The 21,314-nt window shown below is 40.9% G+C and overlaps 1 protein-coding gene across 1 annotated transcript; it reads left to right on the top strand.

Annotated features, from left to right (window-relative positions):
• Positions 1–248: 248 nt before the first annotated feature.
• On the top strand, positions 249–7,496 carry LOC129024087 (sperm protein associated with the nucleus on the X chromosome N2-like). Its single transcript, XM_054471052.1, has 4 exons — positions 249–312; positions 5,140–5,217; positions 6,173–6,348; positions 7,071–7,496. The coding sequence occupies exons 1-4, from the start codon at positions 249–251 to the stop codon at positions 7,494–7,496; spliced, it is 744 nt and encodes a 247-aa protein (XP_054327027.1).
• Positions 7,497–21,314: the final 13,818 nt, after the last annotated feature.

Genomic DNA, 21,314 nt, shown 5'->3' with positions numbered 1-21,314 from the left:
ACATATATTTGAGGTAGGAGACTGGCAGGACTTGTTTTCTGGTCATAACTGAGCCTAGAGCCTATGATCAGAATCTATGGCTATTTCTGAAACACACACTGTCCGAATGACCTACAGGTATATTCAGGGAAATTAGTTACCAGTCCAGAGATTTAAATGTGTAGTAACACAACCTAAAAGAAAAAAGTAAACAGGCGTGAATGTATTTAGTCTACAGAAGAATTTATTCAATTACGTTTATTCGAAGCATGGCAGAAAACCCAGAACCAGAGAACAAAGTGATTAATAAAAGCATTTATAAAACTAGCCAAGGTGAGAGGATGGCTTGAGCCCAGTAAAAGGAGACCAGCATGGGCAACACAGTGAGACCACTATCTAAAAAATAAATAAACCAATTACCCAGGTGTGGTGTCTGCATCTGTAGTAGCAGGGACTGGGGAGGCTACATCGGGAGGATTGTTTGAGCCCAGGAGATGGAGGCTTCAGTGAGGTATGGTCATGCCACTGCCCTCCAGCCTGAGCAACAGAGTGACACTCTGTCCGGAAAAAAAAAAGTAAAAAAGGCTTTATAAATAAAGATATGAAAATAATTTATTTCTTCCACAAAAGATCTTTCTGAGACACATCCTCCGGTAAGGGACTGTCTGTTCCCAACGTTTCTGAATGCATGAGATTGGACAAAGAGAGACGAAAGCTCTCAAGTCCCTTTTTCTACTACAAATGCCCTGGGGATGCCCTGCAAAGTCCCTGGCTCAAAGTGCCTGTCCCTTTCTATGAAAGTTCCTCGGTGCCCTGCAGTCATACCTCCTGCATTAGTGTGAGAAATTGGCATAGACTATCCAGGGACATGGGGAAGGGAAACCAGGAAAGATCTGAAACAAAGTAGGAGATAAAAGATTGGAAATTGGCGACGGAGCGTGTTATGGGCTAGGGTGTTCTGGATTGGCAAATTCTGGAATTCTTGTTAAGTACAGTGAGGCTGGTCCTACGAGGGAAGGAGAATAATTTGGGGGTGAACAAATTTCTGCACGTGGATCTGGTGCTCTTTTTAGTTTAGAATGGTGCATTCAGTGTGGAAAGGATGTTAGCTTTGGCGCTGTGGGAGTAGTTAGCATCACCTGGTGAGAATCCCTCCACTTAGGTTGGAGAGGGGAGGAGGAGGAGTCTGTGATTCAGACCCAGTCCCCTGGTTGTAGGGACAGGAAGGAGTGTTTTGAGGATGGACTTTTAGGCTGGGTCAAGCAAGCATTTGCGTATTGTCTTATTAGATATTGGGTGAGGTGTAACGCTGGCCAAGTATTCCATATAGAAGGGGGAGAAAATATGGGGATATTTTGGAGGATAAAGGGGGATTTGTACATGAGTTTACATGGGCTTAGGCTGAGGGGCTTTTGGGAAATGACTCATAAACGCATGAGGAACAGTGGGAGAATTGAAGTCCAGGCCATTTTAACCTTTAGGGAGAGTTTGGTTAGTTGTTGTTTTTTATAAAATTTTTCCTGAAGATTCGGGGTGGCAAAGAATATGCAAAGCCGATTTAATGTTTAGAGCCTTTGCCAGCTGTTGGTTAAACTGTGAAACAAATTGGCACATTATCTGACTGGATGCAAGAGCGAGTTTAAACCGGTGGATAATATGGGTGAAGAGAATAGAAGCGATGGTGCGTGCCTTTTTGGTGGTGGTGGGAAAAGCTTTTGTCCATCCAGATAATTTATCTACTATTATCAGAAGGTATAGGAATCACTTTCTGGGGGGCATGTGAGCGATGTTGATTTGCTAGTCCTGCCCTGGTAAGTGTCCTCAGGCCTTGTGTGTTGGAAAGGAGGTGGTTTGATAGCTTCCTGAGGGGAAGTTTGAGTGCAAAGGGAACATGCCTTAGTAATATCTTTGAGATGGGCAGCCACGGTGGAAGAATATATATAAGTTTTTAAAAACTGGAGTAGGGGCAATAACTGGCATGGAAATGGTTGTGCGCATATGAAAGTACAGAAGGTTTTTTAAACTTGGACAAGACACTTTTATCATTGAGGTGGAACCATTTTTTCCTGAATGGCGCCAGTCCGGGCAAGTGGGGTTCGTTCCTACTGGGTATATGCAGGGTGTATGCTGGGAAAAAATGAGCAATAACGATGGGGTTTTAAAGGCTGCCTGCCAGGCTGCCGAATTTGTTGAAAGGTTTTTCTCGGTTTTGGCATCTGTAGCCTTTCAGTGTCCCTTGCAATGGATAATGGTGGCTTTTAGTGGTAGTTTATCCACCCCCAGCAGCTTATGTATAAGTTTGCCATTTCTTATGGGAGTTCCTTTTGTAGTTAGGAAACCCTGTTCCTGCCAGATTAAGGCATGAGACTGTAGGATATAGTATGCATATTTGGAATTGGTGTCAATGTTGACCCTCTTTCCCTTTGCTAGTGTGAGGGCCCTGGTTAGGGCAACTAGCTTTGCCTGTTGAGAGGTAGCATGGGGTGGGAGAGCATTGGACTCTAGGAGTTTATTTTCAGCAATGATGGAATAGCCAGCTGCTGGACACGGCTCCCTAAAAGAGCTTCCATTAATTAATCATGTATGTGTTCCCTGCAAAGGGGCATCTGAAGTGTGTTGGAAGTGGGAGGAGAGGGAGTCTAAGAGGTCCAGGCAGGAGTGAGAGCGCTTAGAGTCGGAAGTGTTTACAGGGAGGAAGGTGGCTGGGTTGAGAGTTTTATGTTTCTGGAAGGTGATTAGAGGGTTACCTATGAATAAGGCATGTACCTGATGTAAGCAGGATGGTGTGAGGGATAGAAGAAATTGATGGTTTATGAGGTACTGTAGGTAATGGGAAGATGCAATAGTAATGTGTTGGTAAAGAGGGAGTTTCCGTGCCTCTAAGGCCAGCAACGTGGCCGTCCCCAAGATTTTTAGTCAGAGTGACCAGCATTGGATGACAGAGTCCAGTTGTTTTGAGAGATGTGCAATGGCTTGTGCGGCATCACCGTATGTTTGGCAGAGTGGTCCAAGGGCAAGGCCTTGGTCGGAATGTACATACAAAGTAAAGGGCTTGGTGAGGTTGGGCAGTCCCGGTGTCAGGGCAATTAAAAGGGCATTTTTAAGTTTTGTTTGTTTGTTTGTTCGTTTGTTTTTGTTTTTGTTTTGTTTTAGTGGGAATTGATGGGGTAACCTCGGTTTGGGGGTTTTGGGATGGGCCCATGTGAGGCCATGTAGAGTGGCTTGGCCAGCAAGTCAAAGTTGGGAATTCACAGCCAAAAGTATCCCACAAGGCCCAAGAAGGAGAGGAGGTCCTTTTTTGTGTGTGGGGAAGGGGCATGTCCCAAATTAGCTCCTTTCGTTGGTTTGGGATGGTTCGAGAATTAGGGGTTAGGACAAACCCATGTTTGTGCTACCTGAGATTTTGTGGGTTAGGCCCAATCTCCTTGATTATGGAGGAAGTTAAAAACCTCAGTGGTATGTTGAATGGACAGGTTAAGGAAAGGGCTACAGAGAAGGAGGTCATTGACGTATTGGAGGAGGGCCCTAGGAAAAAGAGGAAGTTCAGCTAGGTCCTTGATGAGGGCCTGTCTGAATAGGTGGGGGCTATCCTGGAACCCCTGTGGGAGTATAATCCATGTTAGTTGGGTGGACATGTGAGTATTAGGATTTGGCCAAGTTAAAACAAAGAGACTTTGGTAAGCTGGGTTTAAGGGAATAGTGAAATAGGCATCTTTTAGCTCCAACACAGAGGAGTGTGTGGTAGAGGTAGGAGTACAGGAGAGTAGAGTATATGGGTTGCAGACCACCAGATGGATTGGTACCACTGCCTGGTTAACAACTTGGAGATCCTGGAAAAAGGGCTAAGTCTTGTCTGTCTTTTGGAAAGCCAGAATAGGGCTATTGTGGGGAGAGTTGACAGGCTTGAGAATTTTAGCTTGCCAAAGTTTACAAATAGGATTGAGGCCCCTTAAACCGGCTGGATTAAGGGGATATTGAGACTGACAAAGGAAAATGGAGGGGTTCTGAAGGGTTATTTTAACTGGGATGTGATGTGTGGCTATTGTGGGTTTAGAAACATTCCAAACTTTAGAATTAACAGAAGGTAACGGTAAATAATGAGGATGAGTGGGGGGAGAGGGAAGCATTTCGGTGTCAGAGTAAAATAAAAGGGGTAGAATTGTAGGAATCACATTGCATGGAGGCCTGGAATTTACTTAATATGTCCCACCCCAAGATAGGTGTAGGGGCTGAGGGATAACCAGGAAAGAGTGGGTGAAGGGGGGTGTTGAATAGGTTGTATAATAAAGGACGAGTCTGTGCCTAGAGGGGATTCTATTGACTCTCACAATAGAGACCGAAGAACTGAAAAAGGATCTAGAATATTCGGGTAAAATCGAGTAACTAGTTGTCCCATTGAGCATCCAATAGGAAAGACATGGGCTTACTAGAGACTGACAGAATTACCCTGGGTTCCGAGGTGGTGATGGCAGTAGGGGCAGTGGACTCTAGGCCCCATCTGTCTTCAGGTGTGGGTGGTGAAGCAGGATGAAGAGTTTCACTGAGCACAGTTTGACTTCCAGTGTTGCTTGGTACCACAGATGGGGCAAGGTTTTCAGAATATCCTGGGATTAGGGTAGGCTTTTTCCCAGTGTCTGTGTTGGACGCACCTATAACAGGCTCCTGGAGTTGACTGTTGCCAGGTTGAGGAATTCTGTATGCCTTGGGAACCCTGTTGACTGGCAGCTACCAGCATTTGGTATTTAGCCTGGTCTTTCTTTAGGTTTGGGGTTTTCAGTGCTGCCTCTCTATTCTTAAAGACCTTAAAGGCCACTTTGATTAAGTTTCTTTGGGAGGCTTGAGGGTCATCCTCCATTTTTTTTAAGTTTTCTTCAAATGTCTGGGGCTGACTGGGAGATAAAGTGTAAATGGAGGTCGATTTTGCCCTTATTGTTACTAGGGCTTAAGGTGGCATATTTAGTTGTGACCTTTGGAAGGCAGGAGAGGAAAAGAGCAGGGGCAACTTTATTTATGCCAGCTAGAAGGCATGATATGATATGGCCTGGTTTCTGTCTGTCTACGGAAGTTGCCTGACAATTCCAATTGGGGTCAGTTCTGGGGACAGCTAGGGTCCCTATTGGGTTGTGAGCAGCATCTTTTTGTTGGAGGGTGTTCTCATAGGTCTGGATGCCAATAAAGATGCGTTCCCTGTCCTCCAAGGTGAGGGTAGAGGAGAGGATGACATATATGTCATGCCAGGTAAGGTCATAAGATTTAGGGAAGTACAGAAATTCCTTGCAGAAGGAGGTAGGATCCATTGAAAAGGAGTCAAGTCTCTTCAATATGGGAGAAGTCAGCTAGGGAACTTGAATTCAGATTATGCCTTCAGGCCTCGCAACCTCCTGCAGGGGAAAGACTTTGGAAGGCCTTTGGGCATGTGCCTGGTTTTCGGCAAAAGAGGGTTGGGCGTGAGACCTGGTTTGAGGTGGAGAAGGAAGGGGGATGGAGGGCGACAGTAAGTGGGTGGAGGAGCTGGATCCGAAGGAGAAGGTGGAGGGAATGGTAGTGGGCAGGAGGCAGAGGAAGGGGTTTGTTGGCCAGGTTGAGATTCAGAGGAGGAAGGCGCTTGTCTGGAGGAGGAGGCATTTTGGGGGGTTTCTCCTTGAGGAGGAAGATTTGAAAAGGTGAACAAGATTGGCAGAGAGGGAGAGTGAGCTGTGAACGAAGATATAAGCAAAGCACTTCAGATTACTTACCATTGTGTTGGAGAAAGTTTTTTAGATTATGTTGAACTTGGAAGTTGAATGTTTTGTTTTTTTGGAAGAGGGGAGTGAATACTCTGGATGGGAGTGAATACCCCTGAGGAAAGTGAGTACCCTGGAAGAGAGTGAATACCCCAGGGGGAGCGAGTACTCCAGAGAGAAGTGAATACACCAGAGGAAAGTGAGTACTCGATTCCACCTGGAAGAAGGGACCTGGAGAGTCGGGGCAGCCGTGTACTATTCATGCTCCCCAGGGGCTGGATCGGCCAGAGTGGCAAACGTTCTGACTGTCCCCTGAGAAGGGAGGCTGCGGTCACCTGGTGACTGGGGAGACCTCTCACCCAGCACTTGATTGTTTTTTGGAGAACAGGCAGAAATAGAGAGGAATCCGGAAAGGAGGAAGAGGGAGACTCACCCACTAATTGACGCCCAGTGTTGGATGTGATGTCCAGAAATGGGGGTGATCCTTGTTGCAGCAGCTCAGAAAGGGGAAGCAAAGGAAATAAAAAAGGTCGACAGTTTGATCAATATCTGGAGGTTATCCCAGGTCTGGAGAAGACTAGAGTATAAGGGGAACGGAACTAGGAACAGGGAGATGACTCAGGATCCGGAAGCAGGCCCCGGTCTAGTTTGTGCTGCTTTCTGCTTTCCCGGTTGCAGGAGAAAATTTACCCATTAGAACCCAATCACCACTCCAGGTTTTGACACCAAAATGTTAGGTTTTGAAGAGAAGGCGAGGATGAAAGAAAGACACACAGAGAGGGGGCAGCTCAAACAGCAACACAGGAATACTGCAGACGCTTGTGGAAGTGGGGGACCAGCTTAATGCCAGATCCCACCACCACTTACAGTCTGGGGTACTTACAGGTATGGGTGGGAGGGATCTGGGCAGTATGGCTTGCTGCCCGGCAGGATATTGATAAGATGTTCTTATGATCAGGTGGTTTGGCCCTTTTTCTTGTGGAATATCATCGTGGTGTTCCTTAGAACTTTGCCAAGCAAGATACGATAGGGATGTTTCTTTAGTTGGGCCTTTGTCTGCCTTGTGGACAGGTGGTTAGGCAGGATGTTTCTCACGGCCTGAACCCCCATGGGATGTTTCACTTTGACCAAGGTCTGCAAAAAGCAAAGAACTAACAAAATCGTGCAGTTTGGACTAACAGACGACCTTACCCATGCTCCTCTTCTTCTTCCCCATAGATCCCTACCCTGTGATTCAACCTTGTTCTTCTCTGGATCAAACCCCTTCCTCAACCTGCATTCCTTCTCATAAAGCCCCCCTTGCTATCCAGTCTCTATCCTATTCACCCACAATAATGTCTTTCTGGCCTCTCCCTGTTTTCTTAACAGATGCAGGAGACACCAAACAGAGACTTAGCCCTTGAACCGAGTTTGAAAAAGAAGAAAACGTCAGAATATTCAACAGTATTAGTGTTGTGCTACAGGAAGACTAAGAAAATACATTCAAATCAACTGGAGAATGACCAGTCCCGAGAGAACTCCATCAATCCAGTCCAAGAGGAGGTGGACGAAGGCCTAGACTCCGCTGAAGGATCTTCACAGGAAGACGAAGACCTAGACTCATCTGAAGGATCTTCAAAGCAGGATGAAGACCTAGACTTACCTGAAGGATCTTCCCAGGAGGATGAAGACCTAGGGTTATCTGAAGGATCTTCACAGGAGGATAAAGACCTAGACTCAGCTGGAGGATCTTCACAAGAGGACAAAGACCCAGACGCATCTGAAGGATCTTCAGAGGAGGGTGAGGAAGACTAGTCAAACATGGAGAAACCAAATTGGACAAATCCTCACCACCAACGGCGATGATTACAATAAAATCAAGTTTGAGAAGCTGATGGCTGTGTATATCTCTGCCTGTTTTCTGATGGTGGGGGGGAAGGGAAGGGAAGAGGTAGGCATTTGAGAAGGGAGGGATATGAGGTCCTGTAGGGTTGGTGGACAGACTCACAGGTTGACAGTAAGCCAGACATTGTAAATAAGGCCTGGGGGAGGACTGATTCCTAAAGAAAATTTTCTTCTTAAAATTTTATCTCACAGGAAGTGGAGATGTGTATATGTTCATGCAACTGTACCTGGCAGCACGTAGTTCTGCTGAATGTACATATCAAAGGTATTCTCATACCCTTTCCATTTGATATTTTCCTAGGTTAGAAATATATGCTTTATATAGAGTAAATGTTCTGTAAAACACAAAGCACAATACAAAAGAAGATAGTAGATGTAGGCGTAAGTAAACAGCAGGAAAGCATTGCTTGTAATGAAATGATTGAAAAGCCAATTCTAAAACAAAATTTTCAATGCATCTTAAATATTTATGTTACTGTTTTAATGACCTCAACAGTCTTTTATTTTTATTTTTATTTTATTATTATTAGACTTTAAGTTTTAGGGCACATGTGCACAATGTGCAGGTTAGTTACATATGTATACATGTGCCATGCTGGTGTGCTGCACCCATTCCTCAACAGTCTTTAATCAAGATAAGTATGCTTTAGAAATGTGTTGATATCCAGAAAGTGTGAATATTCAAAATCGCCATGACTTGGGAAAAGGAAAGTAAAACACTCCAAGTATGAGGAGCTTTTTTCCATGGAATGTGAACTGCAAGGTGGTGAGAAGGGTTAGGTGTGATGTGGTGAGATCGTTTTTAGGAGAGTGTGTCTATTATCAGCTTTATAACACTTCCATTTTGCATTATAATTTCCTGAAATTCATCATTTAATTAAGGCTATAGATTTTGATTACAATGTTTCTTAAAATGTCAAACAGTATAATATTTATAGTGAAAAAGAAAACTGCTTGGTGGATACACATCGGTTAGCGGGGAAAAGACACCACAGGGATTCACCATGGAGTCACCTGTGGATGGGATTTTAGTTTCTGTCTTTGAATTGACCTTCACATAGTGCCTACCTGTTGAGAGTTCAGGGGATGTTGGAGAGATAATTAGGTAAAACAAGAAGGTCTTCACAGGATACATGAGGGAGTTAAATAAAAATTCAGGAGCAATAACAATTTTAGTTATTTGTAACTGTTGTTTGCTAAGTCATAACATTGTCATTGATAACATGAAAACATAAAATATACTAAATACCAATAGACAAAACCCAGTTTTCTTTTCTCTAACCGAATACCTAAATACCTAGCACTGATTTCCAGAACAAAATCCCCCACATACCATCTTTGGAATAAAAGAATATTCTTTCAAGTTGTCGGACCACAAGGTAAAAACAAAAAATCCCAATGCTTTTTTTCTTACTCTTTGATATGCACAATTGAAGGTATTTCTCATTGCAAACTAATATTTCCATCCAGCACGTGACATGAAAGAATTTTTCATATTAGGATAGTAATACGGGATCACATTCTTTAGCCTTAGGCATTGCAGAGGGGGGGGGAAAAAAAAAAAACTAAGCTGAGAGAGGCGGAGCAAGAAAAGCAGAATAGAAGGCTGCACCGATCAGCCCTCTCGCAAGGACACAAATTTAACAGCTATCCACACGGAACAAAACACCTCCATAAGAACCCAAAATCAGGGGAACTCTCATAGCACCTGGTTGTATCACTGAAAGAGGCACTGAAGAGTTAGAAAAAACAGTCTTAAATCGCTGTCGCCACCCCTTCCCTACCCTAGGCAGTGGCAGTGTGGTGTACAGAGCATCCCTGGAAGCTGGAAGAGCAAGAGCAGAGCAGTTGTGAGGCACTGAACTCAGTGCTGTCTCTTACAGGAGAAAAGAAAACCAGACCAAACTTAGCTGATTCCCATCTGGGAAGGGATCATTTAAACCAACTCTAGCCAGAGGGCAATTACCCATCCCAGTAATCAGAACTTGAGTTTCTGCAAACCTTGCCACCACGGGCTAAAAAACTGTTCCAGGTTTCTCAGAAAACCTTAAAGGCAGTCTAGGCCATAAGATCTGTAATTCGTAGGTGAGTTCTAGCATAGAATTGGGCCCAGAGGCAGTGGACTGTGGCGGGTATGTGGAGGGGTGCACATGACCTACTGAGACATCAGCTGGGGCAGCCAAGTGAGTGCTGGTGTCACCCCTGCCCTAGCCTCAGACTTCCCAGCCAGCAGCTCCATAAAAGGCCCCTTCCTTCCACTTGAGGAGATGGAATAGTGAGGAGCATTTTTTTTTTATTGCATCTTGAATACCAGCTCAACTACAGCAGGACAGGGCACTGGTCAGGATTGTGAAGCCCCTGTTCCAGGCACTAGTTCCTGGATAACATTTCTAGACACACCCTAGGCCAGAAAGAAAACTGCTGCCTTGAAAGAAATGGCCAAGCCCTGGCAGCATTAATCACCGGCCAACTGAATAGTCCTTGGTTCCCGAATAGACAGCAGCGATAACCAGGTACTACATCAAGGACCTTGGGTGAACCTCTGAGACATACTGGCTTCAGGTACCAACATGGTAAGAGGGGAATAGAGTAACAAGCAGGCTACTGGGGTCCCCGATTCCAGGACTTGACTTCTGGACAGCATTTCTGGACGTGCCCGTGACCAGACAGGTGCCCACTGCCCTGAAGGGTGAGTCCTAGTCCAGGCAGCATTCACCAGGAGCTGACTTAAGAACCCCTGGGACTTAAGGGAGCATCAGTGGCAGTGTTGTAGTACTCTCTATGGCCTGTAGTAGGGGATGCTACAGGATGAGGCTCCCCTGCCTTTGAAAAACGGAAGGAAGTGTGGGAAAAACTGCTTCTTGTGGTTTGAGTGTCAGCTCAGTTGCAATACAATAGAACACCAGGTCTTTATCTCTAATCCCTGACTCCTGGATGACACCTCTGAACCCACCTGAGGGAACTCACTGCCCTGAAAGGAAGGACACAGGCCTGGCTAGCTTTGCCACCTGCTGATTACAGAGCCTCAGGGCTTTGAGAAAATATAGGCAGTAGCCAGGGAGTGGTTATAGCAGGCCTTTGGCAAGACCCAGCTCTGTGCAGGCTTCGGGTCTGACCCAGCACAGTCATAGTGTTTGTGGATACAAGAGTGCCTGTATCACTCCACTCCCAGCTTTAGGTGGCTCAGAACATGGAGACAGAGACACACAGTTTGTGTGGGAGAAAGTAGGGGAAAGGAACAGAAGTCTCTGCCTGATAACCCAGAGACTTCTCCTGGATCTTTTCTGAAACCCTCAAAGTGGTACCTCCAGAAGTATGCAAGAACTGCAGCATTACTGCGCTTGGGGTGCCCCCTAAAGCAGATACAGCTTGAAACAAAAGCCCCAAGTCTTTGCAAATAGCTGGAAAATATTCTCAAAAAGGATGGTTACAAACAAGCCCAGACAGTGAAGACTACGATAAGTAACTAACTCTTCAATGACCAGACACTGAAGAATATCTACTAGTATCAACACCATCCAGGAAAACATACCCTCACCAAATGAAGTAAATAAGCCGCCAGGACCAATTCTGGAGAAACAGATATGTGACCCTTCAGACAGAAAATTCAGAATAACTGGGTCATGCCTGCAATTCCAGCATTTTGGTAGTCCGAGACAGGTGGATCACCTGAGGTCAGGAGTTCAAGACCAGCCTGACCAACATGGTGAAACACCATCTCCACTAAAAATAGAAAATTAACTAGGCGTGGTGGCTCATGCCTGTAATCACAGCTACTGGGGAGGCCGAGGCCAGAGAATTGCTTGAACTCAGGAGGCAGAGGTTGCAGGGAGCCGAGATCGCACCATTGCAGTACAGCATGGGCAGCAAAAGTGAAACTCTGACTCAAAAAAAAAAAAAAAAAAAATAGGCGGGTTGATAAAACTCAAAGAAATTCAATGTAACACAGAGAAGAATTCAGAATTCTATCAGATAAGTTAACAACAAGTTTCAAATAATTAAAATGAATCAAGCAGAAATTGTGGAGCTGAAAAATGCAAGTGATAGGCTGCAGAATCTCTCAAATTCTGTTAATAGCAGAATCAATCAAGCAGAAGATAGAATTAATAAGCTTGAAGACAGGCTATTTGAAAATATACAGTCACAAAAGACAAAAGAAAAACCGAGTAGAAAGCAATGAAGCATGCCTACAGGATCTAGAAAATAGCTTCAAAAGGACAAATCTAAGAGTTATTGGCCTTAAGGAGGAGGTACAGAAACACATAAGAGTAGAAAGTTTCTTCAAAGAGATAATAATAGAGAACTTCCCAAACCTAGAGAAAGATACAAATATCCAAGTACAAAAATGTTATAGAACACCAAGCAGACTTAACTCAAAGAAGGCTACTTCAAGTCATTCAATAATGAAACTCCCAAAAATCAAGGATAAACAATCGTTCTTAAAGCAGCAAGATAAGAGAAACAAATAACATCCAATGGAGCTCCAATATGTCTGGCAGCAGACTTTTCAGTGGAAACCTTACAGGCCAGGAGAGAGTGGCATGACATATTTAAAGTGCTGAAAGAAAAAATTTTTAACCTTAGAATAATATATCTAAAACAACTATCCTTCAAACATGAAGGAGAAAAAAGAATGGTCCCAGAGAATCAAAAGCTGAGGGATTTCATCAACACCAGCCCTGTCCTACAAGAAATGTTACAAGGAGTATTTAAACCAGAAAGAAAAGGACGGTACTGAACAATAAGTAATCAACTGAAGGTACAAAACTCAGTGGTCATTGTAAGTACACAGAAAAACAGAATATTATAACAAAGTAACTGTAGTGTGTAAACTGCTCTTATTCTAAGTAGAAAGACTAAAGGATAAACCAATCAAAAATAAAAAGCACAACTTTTCAAGACGTAGTCAACACAATAAGATACAAAGAGAAACAACAAAAAATTAAAAAGCGGTGGGACAAAGTTAAGGTGCCGCTTTATTAGTTTTATTTTTGTTTGTTGTTTGTTTATGAAATAGTCTTAAGTAAATATCAGATTAAAAATAACGGTTTATCAGATATTATTTGCAAGCCTCAAGGCAACCTCAAACTAAAGAACATGCAATATATACACAAAAAATAAAAGGCAAGGAACTAAATCATATACCCACAGAAAAATCATCCTCACTGAGAAAAGACAGGAAGGAAAGAAAGAAGGAATATAAGATCACAAAACCATCTGAACATAAAAAACAAAATGATAGGAGTAAGTTCTTACTTATCAATAGTAACATTGAATGTAAATGGGCTAAACTCTTCCATTAGAAGACATAGACTGGCTGAATGTATGAAAAAACAAGATACATTGATCTGTTGCCTATCAGAAACACACTTCACCTCTAAAGACACACATAGACTGAAAATAAAGGGATGGAAAAAGATGCTCCATGCCAATGGAACCAAAAAGAAGCAGGATTAGCTATATTCATAGCAAACAAAATAGATTTCAAGACAAAAAATGTAAGAGGAAAAAAAAGTCACTATATAATAATGAAGGGATCAGTTCAACAAGAGGATATAACAACTTTACCTATATGTGCACTCAATCCTGGAGCACCAAGGTATATAAAGGAAATATTATGAGAACTAATGGGAGAGATAGGTCCCAATACCATAATGGCTGGAGGCTTCAACACCCTACTTTCAGCATTCGACAGTTCTTCCAGACATAAAATCAACACAGAAACATCACACTGAATCTACATTATAGACCAAACGGATCTAACAGACATTTACAAAACACTTCTTCCAAGGACTGCAGAATACACCTTCTTTTACCCAGCCCATGGATCATTCTCAAGGATAGAATTTATGTTAGGTCATAAAACAAGTCTTAAAACATTCAAATAAATTGAAATAATATCAAGCTTCTTCTCTGACCACCAAAAAAAAAAAAAAAAAAAAAAAAAAAACGGAAAATAACAAGGGGAACTTTGAAAATTATACAAATACATAGAATTAAAAAAAAAATGCTCATGGAAACACAACGTACCAAAACCTATGAGATACAGCAAAAGCAGTATTAAGAGGGAAGTTTATAGCTATAAGTGCCTACATTAAAAAAGAGGAACACCTGCAAATAATTTTATGATGCATCTTAAAAAAATAGAAAAATAAGCTCAAACTGAACCCAAAATTAGTAGAAGAAATAATAAAAGACCAGAGCAGAAATAAATGAAAGTAAAATGAAGAAAATCAAAAGACTATCAAGGAAACAAAAAGTTGGGTTTTTTTTTAAAGCTATACAAAATTGATAAACCTGTAGCCAGACTAAGGAAGAAAAAGGAGAGAAGTTTGAGATAAATAAAACCCGAAATTAAAAGGAGACATTACAGGCTAATACTGCAAAAATTCAAAGGATTACTGTGGTGACTATGGGAAACTGTATGTCAACAAATTGGAAAATCTCCCGGAAATGCATAAATACTTACCTATACAAACAACCAAGTTTGCATGAAGATATCGAAAACCTGAGTAAGCCAATAACACGTAACAAGATAAAACTGTAATAAGCAGTCTCCTAGTAATGGAAAGCCTAGGACTTGATGGCTTCACTGTTGAATTCTACCAAACATTTAAAGAAGAACTAATACCAATCCTACTCAAACTATTCGAAAAAATAGAGGAGAAGGAAATGCTTTCAAAGTCATTCTAAAAGGCCTGTTTTACCCTGATACCAAAACCAGACAAAGACACATTAGAAAAAAAAAAAAAACCTACAGTCCAATATGTCTGATGGATACTGATGCAGAAATCCCCAACAAAATACCAGCAAATCAAATTAAAGAATACATTAGAAAGATCATTCATCATGACCAAGTGAGATTTATTGCTGGGATGCAAAAAGATTTTGACAGGTACAAATCAGTCAATGTGATTCATCATATCAACAGAATTAAGGCTAAAATCATATGATCATTTCACTTGATGCTGAAAAGACATTTGATAAAATTCGAAATACCTTCACGGTAAGAATCCTGGAAAAAACTGGGTATAGAAAGAACATACCTCAACATAATAAAAGCCATATATGTCAGACCCACATCTGCTATCATACTGAATGGAAAAATATGAAAGCCTTTTCTCTATGATCTGGAACACAACGAAGATGCCCACTTTCACCACTCTTATAAAGTGCTGGAAGTTCTAGCTAGCATAATCCATCAAGAGAAAGAAATAAACGGCATTCAAATTGGAATGGAAGAAGTCAAACTATCAGTGTTTGCAGATGATATGATCTTATATTTGGAAAAATATAAAGACCCCACGAAAAAACACTCAGAACACATAAACAAATTGTTTAAAGCTGCAGGATACAAAATCAACATACACAAATCTGTAGCATTTCTATATGCCAACAGGGAACAATCTGAAAAATAAATTTAAAAAATCATTCCACTTACAATAGCCACACATGAAATTAAATACATAGGAATTAACTTCACCAAAGAAGTGAACAATCTGTATAATGAAAAGTAAAAAAACACTGATGAAAGAAATTGAAGACGACACCAGAAAAGAAATATATTCCATTTGAATAGATTGGAAGAATCAATAGTTTTAACATGTCCATACTACCCAAAGCAATCTACAGATTCAGTTCAATCTCTATCAAAGTACCAATGAGATTTGAAGAATCTCCAATGATTTTTCCAATGATCTCCAATCCTAAAATTCATGTGGAATCACAATAGATCCAGAATAGCTAATGCTATCCTGAGCAAAAAGAACAAAACTGGAGGAACCACATTACCTGACTTCAAACTATTCTGCCGAGCTATAGCAACCAAAACAGCATGATACTGGCATAAAAACAGACTTACAGATGAATGGAACAGAATAGAGAACAAATCCGCATGCTTACAGTGAACTAATTTTCAACAAAAGTGCCAAGAACATAATTGGATAATAGACAGTGTTTTCAATAAGTGGTGCTGGGAAAACTGAATTTCCATATACAGAAGAATGAAACTAGACCCCTATCTCTTACCATATAACACAAACAAATCGAAATAGATGAAAGAGTTAAATCTGCAATCACAAACTGTGATATTGCTATAAAAAACATTGTGGAAAATATTCAGTACATTGGTCTGCAAAACATGTCTTGAGTAATATCTTACAAGCACAGGCAACCAAGCAAACATGGAGAAATGAGATTACATCAAGTTACAAAGCTTCTGTGAACTATTAATAAAGTGAAGTGACAACCCACAGGATGGGAGAAAATATTTGCAAACAAGCCACATGACAAGGGATTAGTAGCCAGAATATATAAAGAGCTCAAGCAACTCTATGAGAAAAAACAATCTAATAATCTGATCAAAAACAGGGAAAAGATTTGAATAGACATTTTTCAAAGGAAAACATAATAATGGCAAACAGGCATGTGAAAAGATATGCAACCTCACTGATCACCAGGGAAATGCACATATAAGCACAATGAGATATCAACTCACCCCAGTTAAAATGGCTTTTATTCAAAAGACAGGCAATAACAAATGCTGGCGAGGATGTTGAGAAAACACAACTCTTGCACACTGTTGGTGGGAATATAAATTAATACAAGCATAGTTTGAAGTTTCCTCAAAAACCTAAATAGAGTCACCATGTGATCCAACACACCTACTATTGGGTACATACCAAAAAGAAAGGAATTCATTCTATTGAAAACATATCTGCACTCTCATTGTTGAAGCACTGTTCACAATACCTGAGAGTTGGAAGTAACCTAAATGTCCACCAATAGATATATGAAGAAAATGGGGTACGTATACACAGTGGAGTACCATTCAGCCGTAAAAAGAATGAGATCCTGTCATTTGTAACCACATGGATGGGACTGGAGATCATTAGGCTTAGTGAAACAAGGCAGGCACAGAAAGACAAACATCACATGTTGGCACTTATTTGGGGGATCTGAATAACAAAACAATTGAACTAATGGACATAGAGAGTAGTAGGATGGTGACCAGAGGATGGAATCTGTATTTAGGGGTTGGGAGAAACGTGGGGAAAGTTATGAGTATAAAAAACAGAAAGAATGAGTAAGACCTCCTATTTGAGAGCACAACAGAGTGACTGAAGCCAACAGTAACTTAATTGTACATTTCAAAATAACCAAAAGAATATTATTCGTTTGTAACATAAAGGATACATTCTTGAAGGGATGAATAGCCCATTCTTCATGTCAGGGTTATTCTTTATTGCATGCATGTTTCAAAACATCTCATGTACCCCATAAATATATGCACCTACTATGTACTCACAAAAAATTAAAAATAATAATCGAAAAGACAAAAAGTTAAAATGTTGAGCACTATAGAAAATTTCTGTCTACTCAGAATGTTTGACTTTAAGGAGTCAGTTTTATTTTCTGTCAGGCTGGACGTTACTTCAGAATGCTTTTTCAATATGCCAGATACGGAATATAGTTTTGGGTTGGCATGTAGAACACTTTCCTTCAAAAAGTGCAGAATGAAGACCATGGTCTTTATATCCCTACGACTAGCCCAGTGCTTGAGATAGAATATGTTCCCTCTTTAGAATTGCTGAGAGAATTGATGGTCTTTGGTTGGTAGCTTATTTCTGTCTAAAGAATCCTATTTCTGGGTTAATCCCCCATCTTAAACCAACAGCTTTGTTCTTAGGTGCTAGTATTTTTCCAGTAGTAATGGAATCAGAAGGAAGAACCATGGTAGTTCAAGGCAGGATAGCCCCACCACACTGTATTCTCCCAGTGGTAATAGAGTCAGAAGGAGAAACCACGGTAGTTCAAGGTAGTACAGGCCCACCACACATAGTTTTACACTGGAGTTGTAAGTCTGGTTGGCTTGAATCATAATATTGCCTAAAGTTTAAAGGAATGATAGTATCTTTAAAGGTGAGGATTACAGAATCCTAGCATATTTTTTTTAAATGACATTGGTTGTGCCAATTTACTCATTCTACAGCTAAGGGATCTGAAGCCTACAGAAGGTATGCAATTTACCCAGAGTACCAGAAAGAATATGAGATTTAGGGCAGATTGAACTAGGTTTGAACACTTTTACAATTATTGAGTTATTGAGCTTCCCTGGGCCTCAATTTCCTCACCAGTAAATGGGACCCCCGTGATGATATCTACCTCCTAGGTCTGCTGTGAGTATTGCACCTGGGCTAAACAGCTTCCCTCTTTCCAGATTCACTCACCACCCTTATTCACTTGCTCTGTCCTGGGAGGCTATTTAGAAAGGATTGTCTCAATAGGCTCCAGGACTCTGATGTCCACTGGATTTGGCTAATGGGGAGCCCCAAGGAGAGTCAGAGGTTGGAGGAAGGAGGGAGAGTGAGGGCTGTGGACTTACTCTCCTGGCTCCATCCCTGTGAATCACCTCAGGCTGGATAAATCACTTGTTAGAGGTCACTGTTCTTCTCAAGACAGCTATTTCCTCATGATTATTGATCATTTCCGGTTCTAGTAACCACTTCCTCCCTGCTCTCATTCCTCTGGGTCTGGAGTGATGGCAGCTGCAACAAGCACTATCTCTGATGGTCTCCCTGCATCCACCTGTTTGTAAATGGTTCCTTTGTAGATAAATATTTGTCAAATTACTCCATTTTGGATGTACCATCTATTTCCTGTTTGACTTTGATACCATATGCTTACAGCAGAGCCTGGCATATAGTAGGTTCTTGGTATATGGAATCTATTGCTTGTAGTAATATTAGTAGTAGTGGAGAGGTAGTCGTGGTTGCAGTGGAGGCAATGGTGTTGGTATTTTTCAAAGCCACTCATTCAGTCACACGCAAAGCCAGTAGAACATTGTATCCCTCTCCCGTACTCAACTCTTTCTCGTTGATTGCTCTTCACCCGTCTGTGCTCCAGAGGAAAATACATGGTTGGCCTCTAACTCCTTGCTCTTTGTGGCCACAGATTGGGGCAAATCCCAAGCAGATCCTATCCTATATCTGGTACTTTGTGTGGTGTTTAAATCTGTGTTAGACACCTAAAAAGTGTGAAAAATTTATTAAAAAGGTAGCTGAAGTTTATTATTATAACAAAAGTAGTGTCAGTTTATAATATCACTTGTACACAGGCCCAAAAGCAAGAAGTAAAACAGTTCCCAGGACTCCCTGCTTCTTGTCCCGGTTGCATTCTGACTTATAGTGTGATGTGGGAGAGTCACTTTAAGTATGTTCCACAACTTGATATGATAAAGAAGAATACTCTTGAAAACTGAACACATCAGAAATAAAAAGGTTCAATACAATGAAGTCATTGTACACTGACGACTTTTAATTTTTTATTCTTCATTTTGGTTGAAAACATAATCACTAAGGTTTTTGATAGGAGTTACTGTATAAAGTCAGTTGTAATCTTTCAATAGAAATATGCACTAAAAGTTTTCCTAACATTTGGATTAATTTTCCTTGGATAGTGATATACCCATCAAAACATTTTTTGGTAAACAAATTCAGAAAACAATTTTAAAAGGCAATAAGGTAATTGAAAGTTGTTATTTTCAGCAATTGTAATCAGTTTCTGACCTACTCTATCTGATGTGGCCTTTTGGTGTTTTGTTTGTTTGTTTTTCTTTCTACAACATGACATGACAGAGTTTTATTCTCACGGTTAATTGCAGACTAGAGTACAAAAAATTATTAAAAGTTTGCTTGTGAGCATTTAATAAATGGAATTGTTGAACTCTAGACAACATCTGGGGTTCACTAAAAAAAATTATATACGTTAATACCAATCTTCTTTTGTTTCGTTTGTGTTTAGATGACAGTCATGGGACTACAATAAATTGGTTGTGTCTGGAGGTCAGCAGGGTATTTCGCTAGGCCTCTCTTGATTTTGGGGTGTATGAAGTAAAGACATGTGAGCTTGATGAACACTGAAATAAAATTCCAGGGTCTGTTTCTCTTGTGTTTTATTTTTTAAATTTATTTTCCGTTATCGAGTTTTGTTACTTCCTATAGAGGATGAGACAAGTGTCAACCAGTGAGAAGAATCTAGGGCCATGCCTTCTCTGTATTTGGCCCTCTCTCTTATTGCCTTTTAAAATATTTTTAGCTTTTTATTTTGAAACAATTATAAGTTCACAAGAAGTTTCAAACGTATGTACATGGAGTCCTTATGTACCTTTCAACCAGTCTCTCCCAATACTGCACTCTTCAGTACGCTACCACATTACACTATCAAAACTAGAACACTGACATTAACATAATCCAGAGCTTTTTCAGATTCAACACTTGTCTTTTGGGGTATTCTAGGCACTTTACATTTCCATGTGGATGTTGTAATTATCTTGTCAATTTCTATTAAAAACTATTTTAGGATTTTGGTTTGATTGAGTTGAAACTATAGATGAATTTGGAAATAACTGGCATCTTACAATATTGAATATTCCAACCAAAAATCAAAAATACATTTCAATTTTTTCTTATGCCACTAATTTATCTTTGCACTTTTTTTGTAGTTTTCAGTGTACAAGTCATTTACATCTTTGTTCAGATTTGTCCCTAAGCCTGACTATTTTTAGTGATATTTTAAGTTGCACTGTTCCTAGTTTCAACTTTCAGTTGTTGAAATTAACTTCCAGTCCACCCTAGGACTACCATTGGCTGAAACACTGTCTCTTCTAATATATAAATTTCTAATATATAACTTCTAATAGATAAACATACAATTGATTTATATGTTGATCGCTTACTCTGCAATCTTGCTAACCTCAATTATTGTAGAAGCATTTTTTTTAGATTGACTTTTCTATATACACTCTCATGTAGTCTTTGACAAAAGATACTTTTACTTGTCCCTTCCAATCTGAATGCATTTTTTTTTTTGGCACTGGACACAATCTCCAGTACAAAGCTTAACTATGCCCACATTCTTGCACATGTTAGTCTTAGATTGTAGTATCCTGCAGGTAAATACTCAGAACAACTTCCAGCACTTGAATATTTACTCCTTCCCCCACCCCACATACTGGTAGAATTCATGTTGGGATACTACATTTACTATGAACATACACCCCTGATTTGAAACAAGACTAGGATACACGGTAAAGAATGTTTATTCACTAAAGTTTTGACAGACTGAAGGCTATTGTTTCAGATTGGAAATAGGAAACTTAAAAGAACTACATGGACATTGGGTGAAAGAACATGGGTTGAAATTTGCCTGGCAGTAGCCCAAAAGTAAATGGTCTTCAAGGTGCATATGAAGGAACTGTAAGAGGGAAATGGGATAATTCACATCTCCACCAATAATTAAATGTAGCCACACTAGCTTGGGGGATTTGAGGTGAGACATCTAAAATACTAAATCATGGTGAGGGCTGGAAGACAAAACAATGAATCACTTAATAGGAATGGCTGTGGGGAAGGGCTTGAAGGAATCATCCTGTCACTTCCATGTGGACCATGAACATTAAACATGGAGAAATGAGGAGCGGCAGCAGATCAGTTTGGGATGCATCTTCAGGGGATGCTGAAACAACAACAGCATTTGGTTTCCTCTACACCCCTGTCACCCCTCCCCCACAAGCCCAGGGAGTGGTCAGCAGTGGTGCTTTGTGATGTCTAAGCCACCCTAGGACTGTTATTGGCTGGGACACTGCCTGTATGATCAAACACAGCTCAAGGGTGTGGCTTTGCCTTGTCACCAGCAGGGTATATATAGGGAGGGCAAGAGCTCTGGGCC

This window comes from Pongo pygmaeus, chromosome X, assembly GCF_028885625.2.
Source record: "Pongo pygmaeus isolate AG05252 chromosome X, NHGRI_mPonPyg2-v2.0_pri, whole genome shotgun sequence".
NCBI lineage: Eukaryota > Metazoa > Chordata > Mammalia > Primates > Hominidae > Pongo > Pongo pygmaeus.
The sequence above is the reverse complement of the archived record's forward strand: the minus strand, read 5'-3'. Positions and strand labels throughout refer to the sequence as shown.

Excerpts from the sequence above, each read along its gene's own strand:
- LOC129024087 (XM_054471052.1), top strand. The coding sequence starts at position 249 with ATGGCAGAAAACCCAGAACCAGAGAACAAAGTGATTAATAAAAGCATT. Across the intron at positions 5,218-6,172 it reads TGACATATATGTCATGCCAG|AAATGGGGGTGATCCTTGTT; the intron begins GTAAGGTCATAA and ends TGTGATGTCCAG. Across the intron at positions 6,349-7,070 it reads CGGAAGCAGGCCCCGGTCTA|ATGCAGGAGACACCAAACAG; the intron begins GTTTGTGCTGCT and ends TTTTCTTAACAG.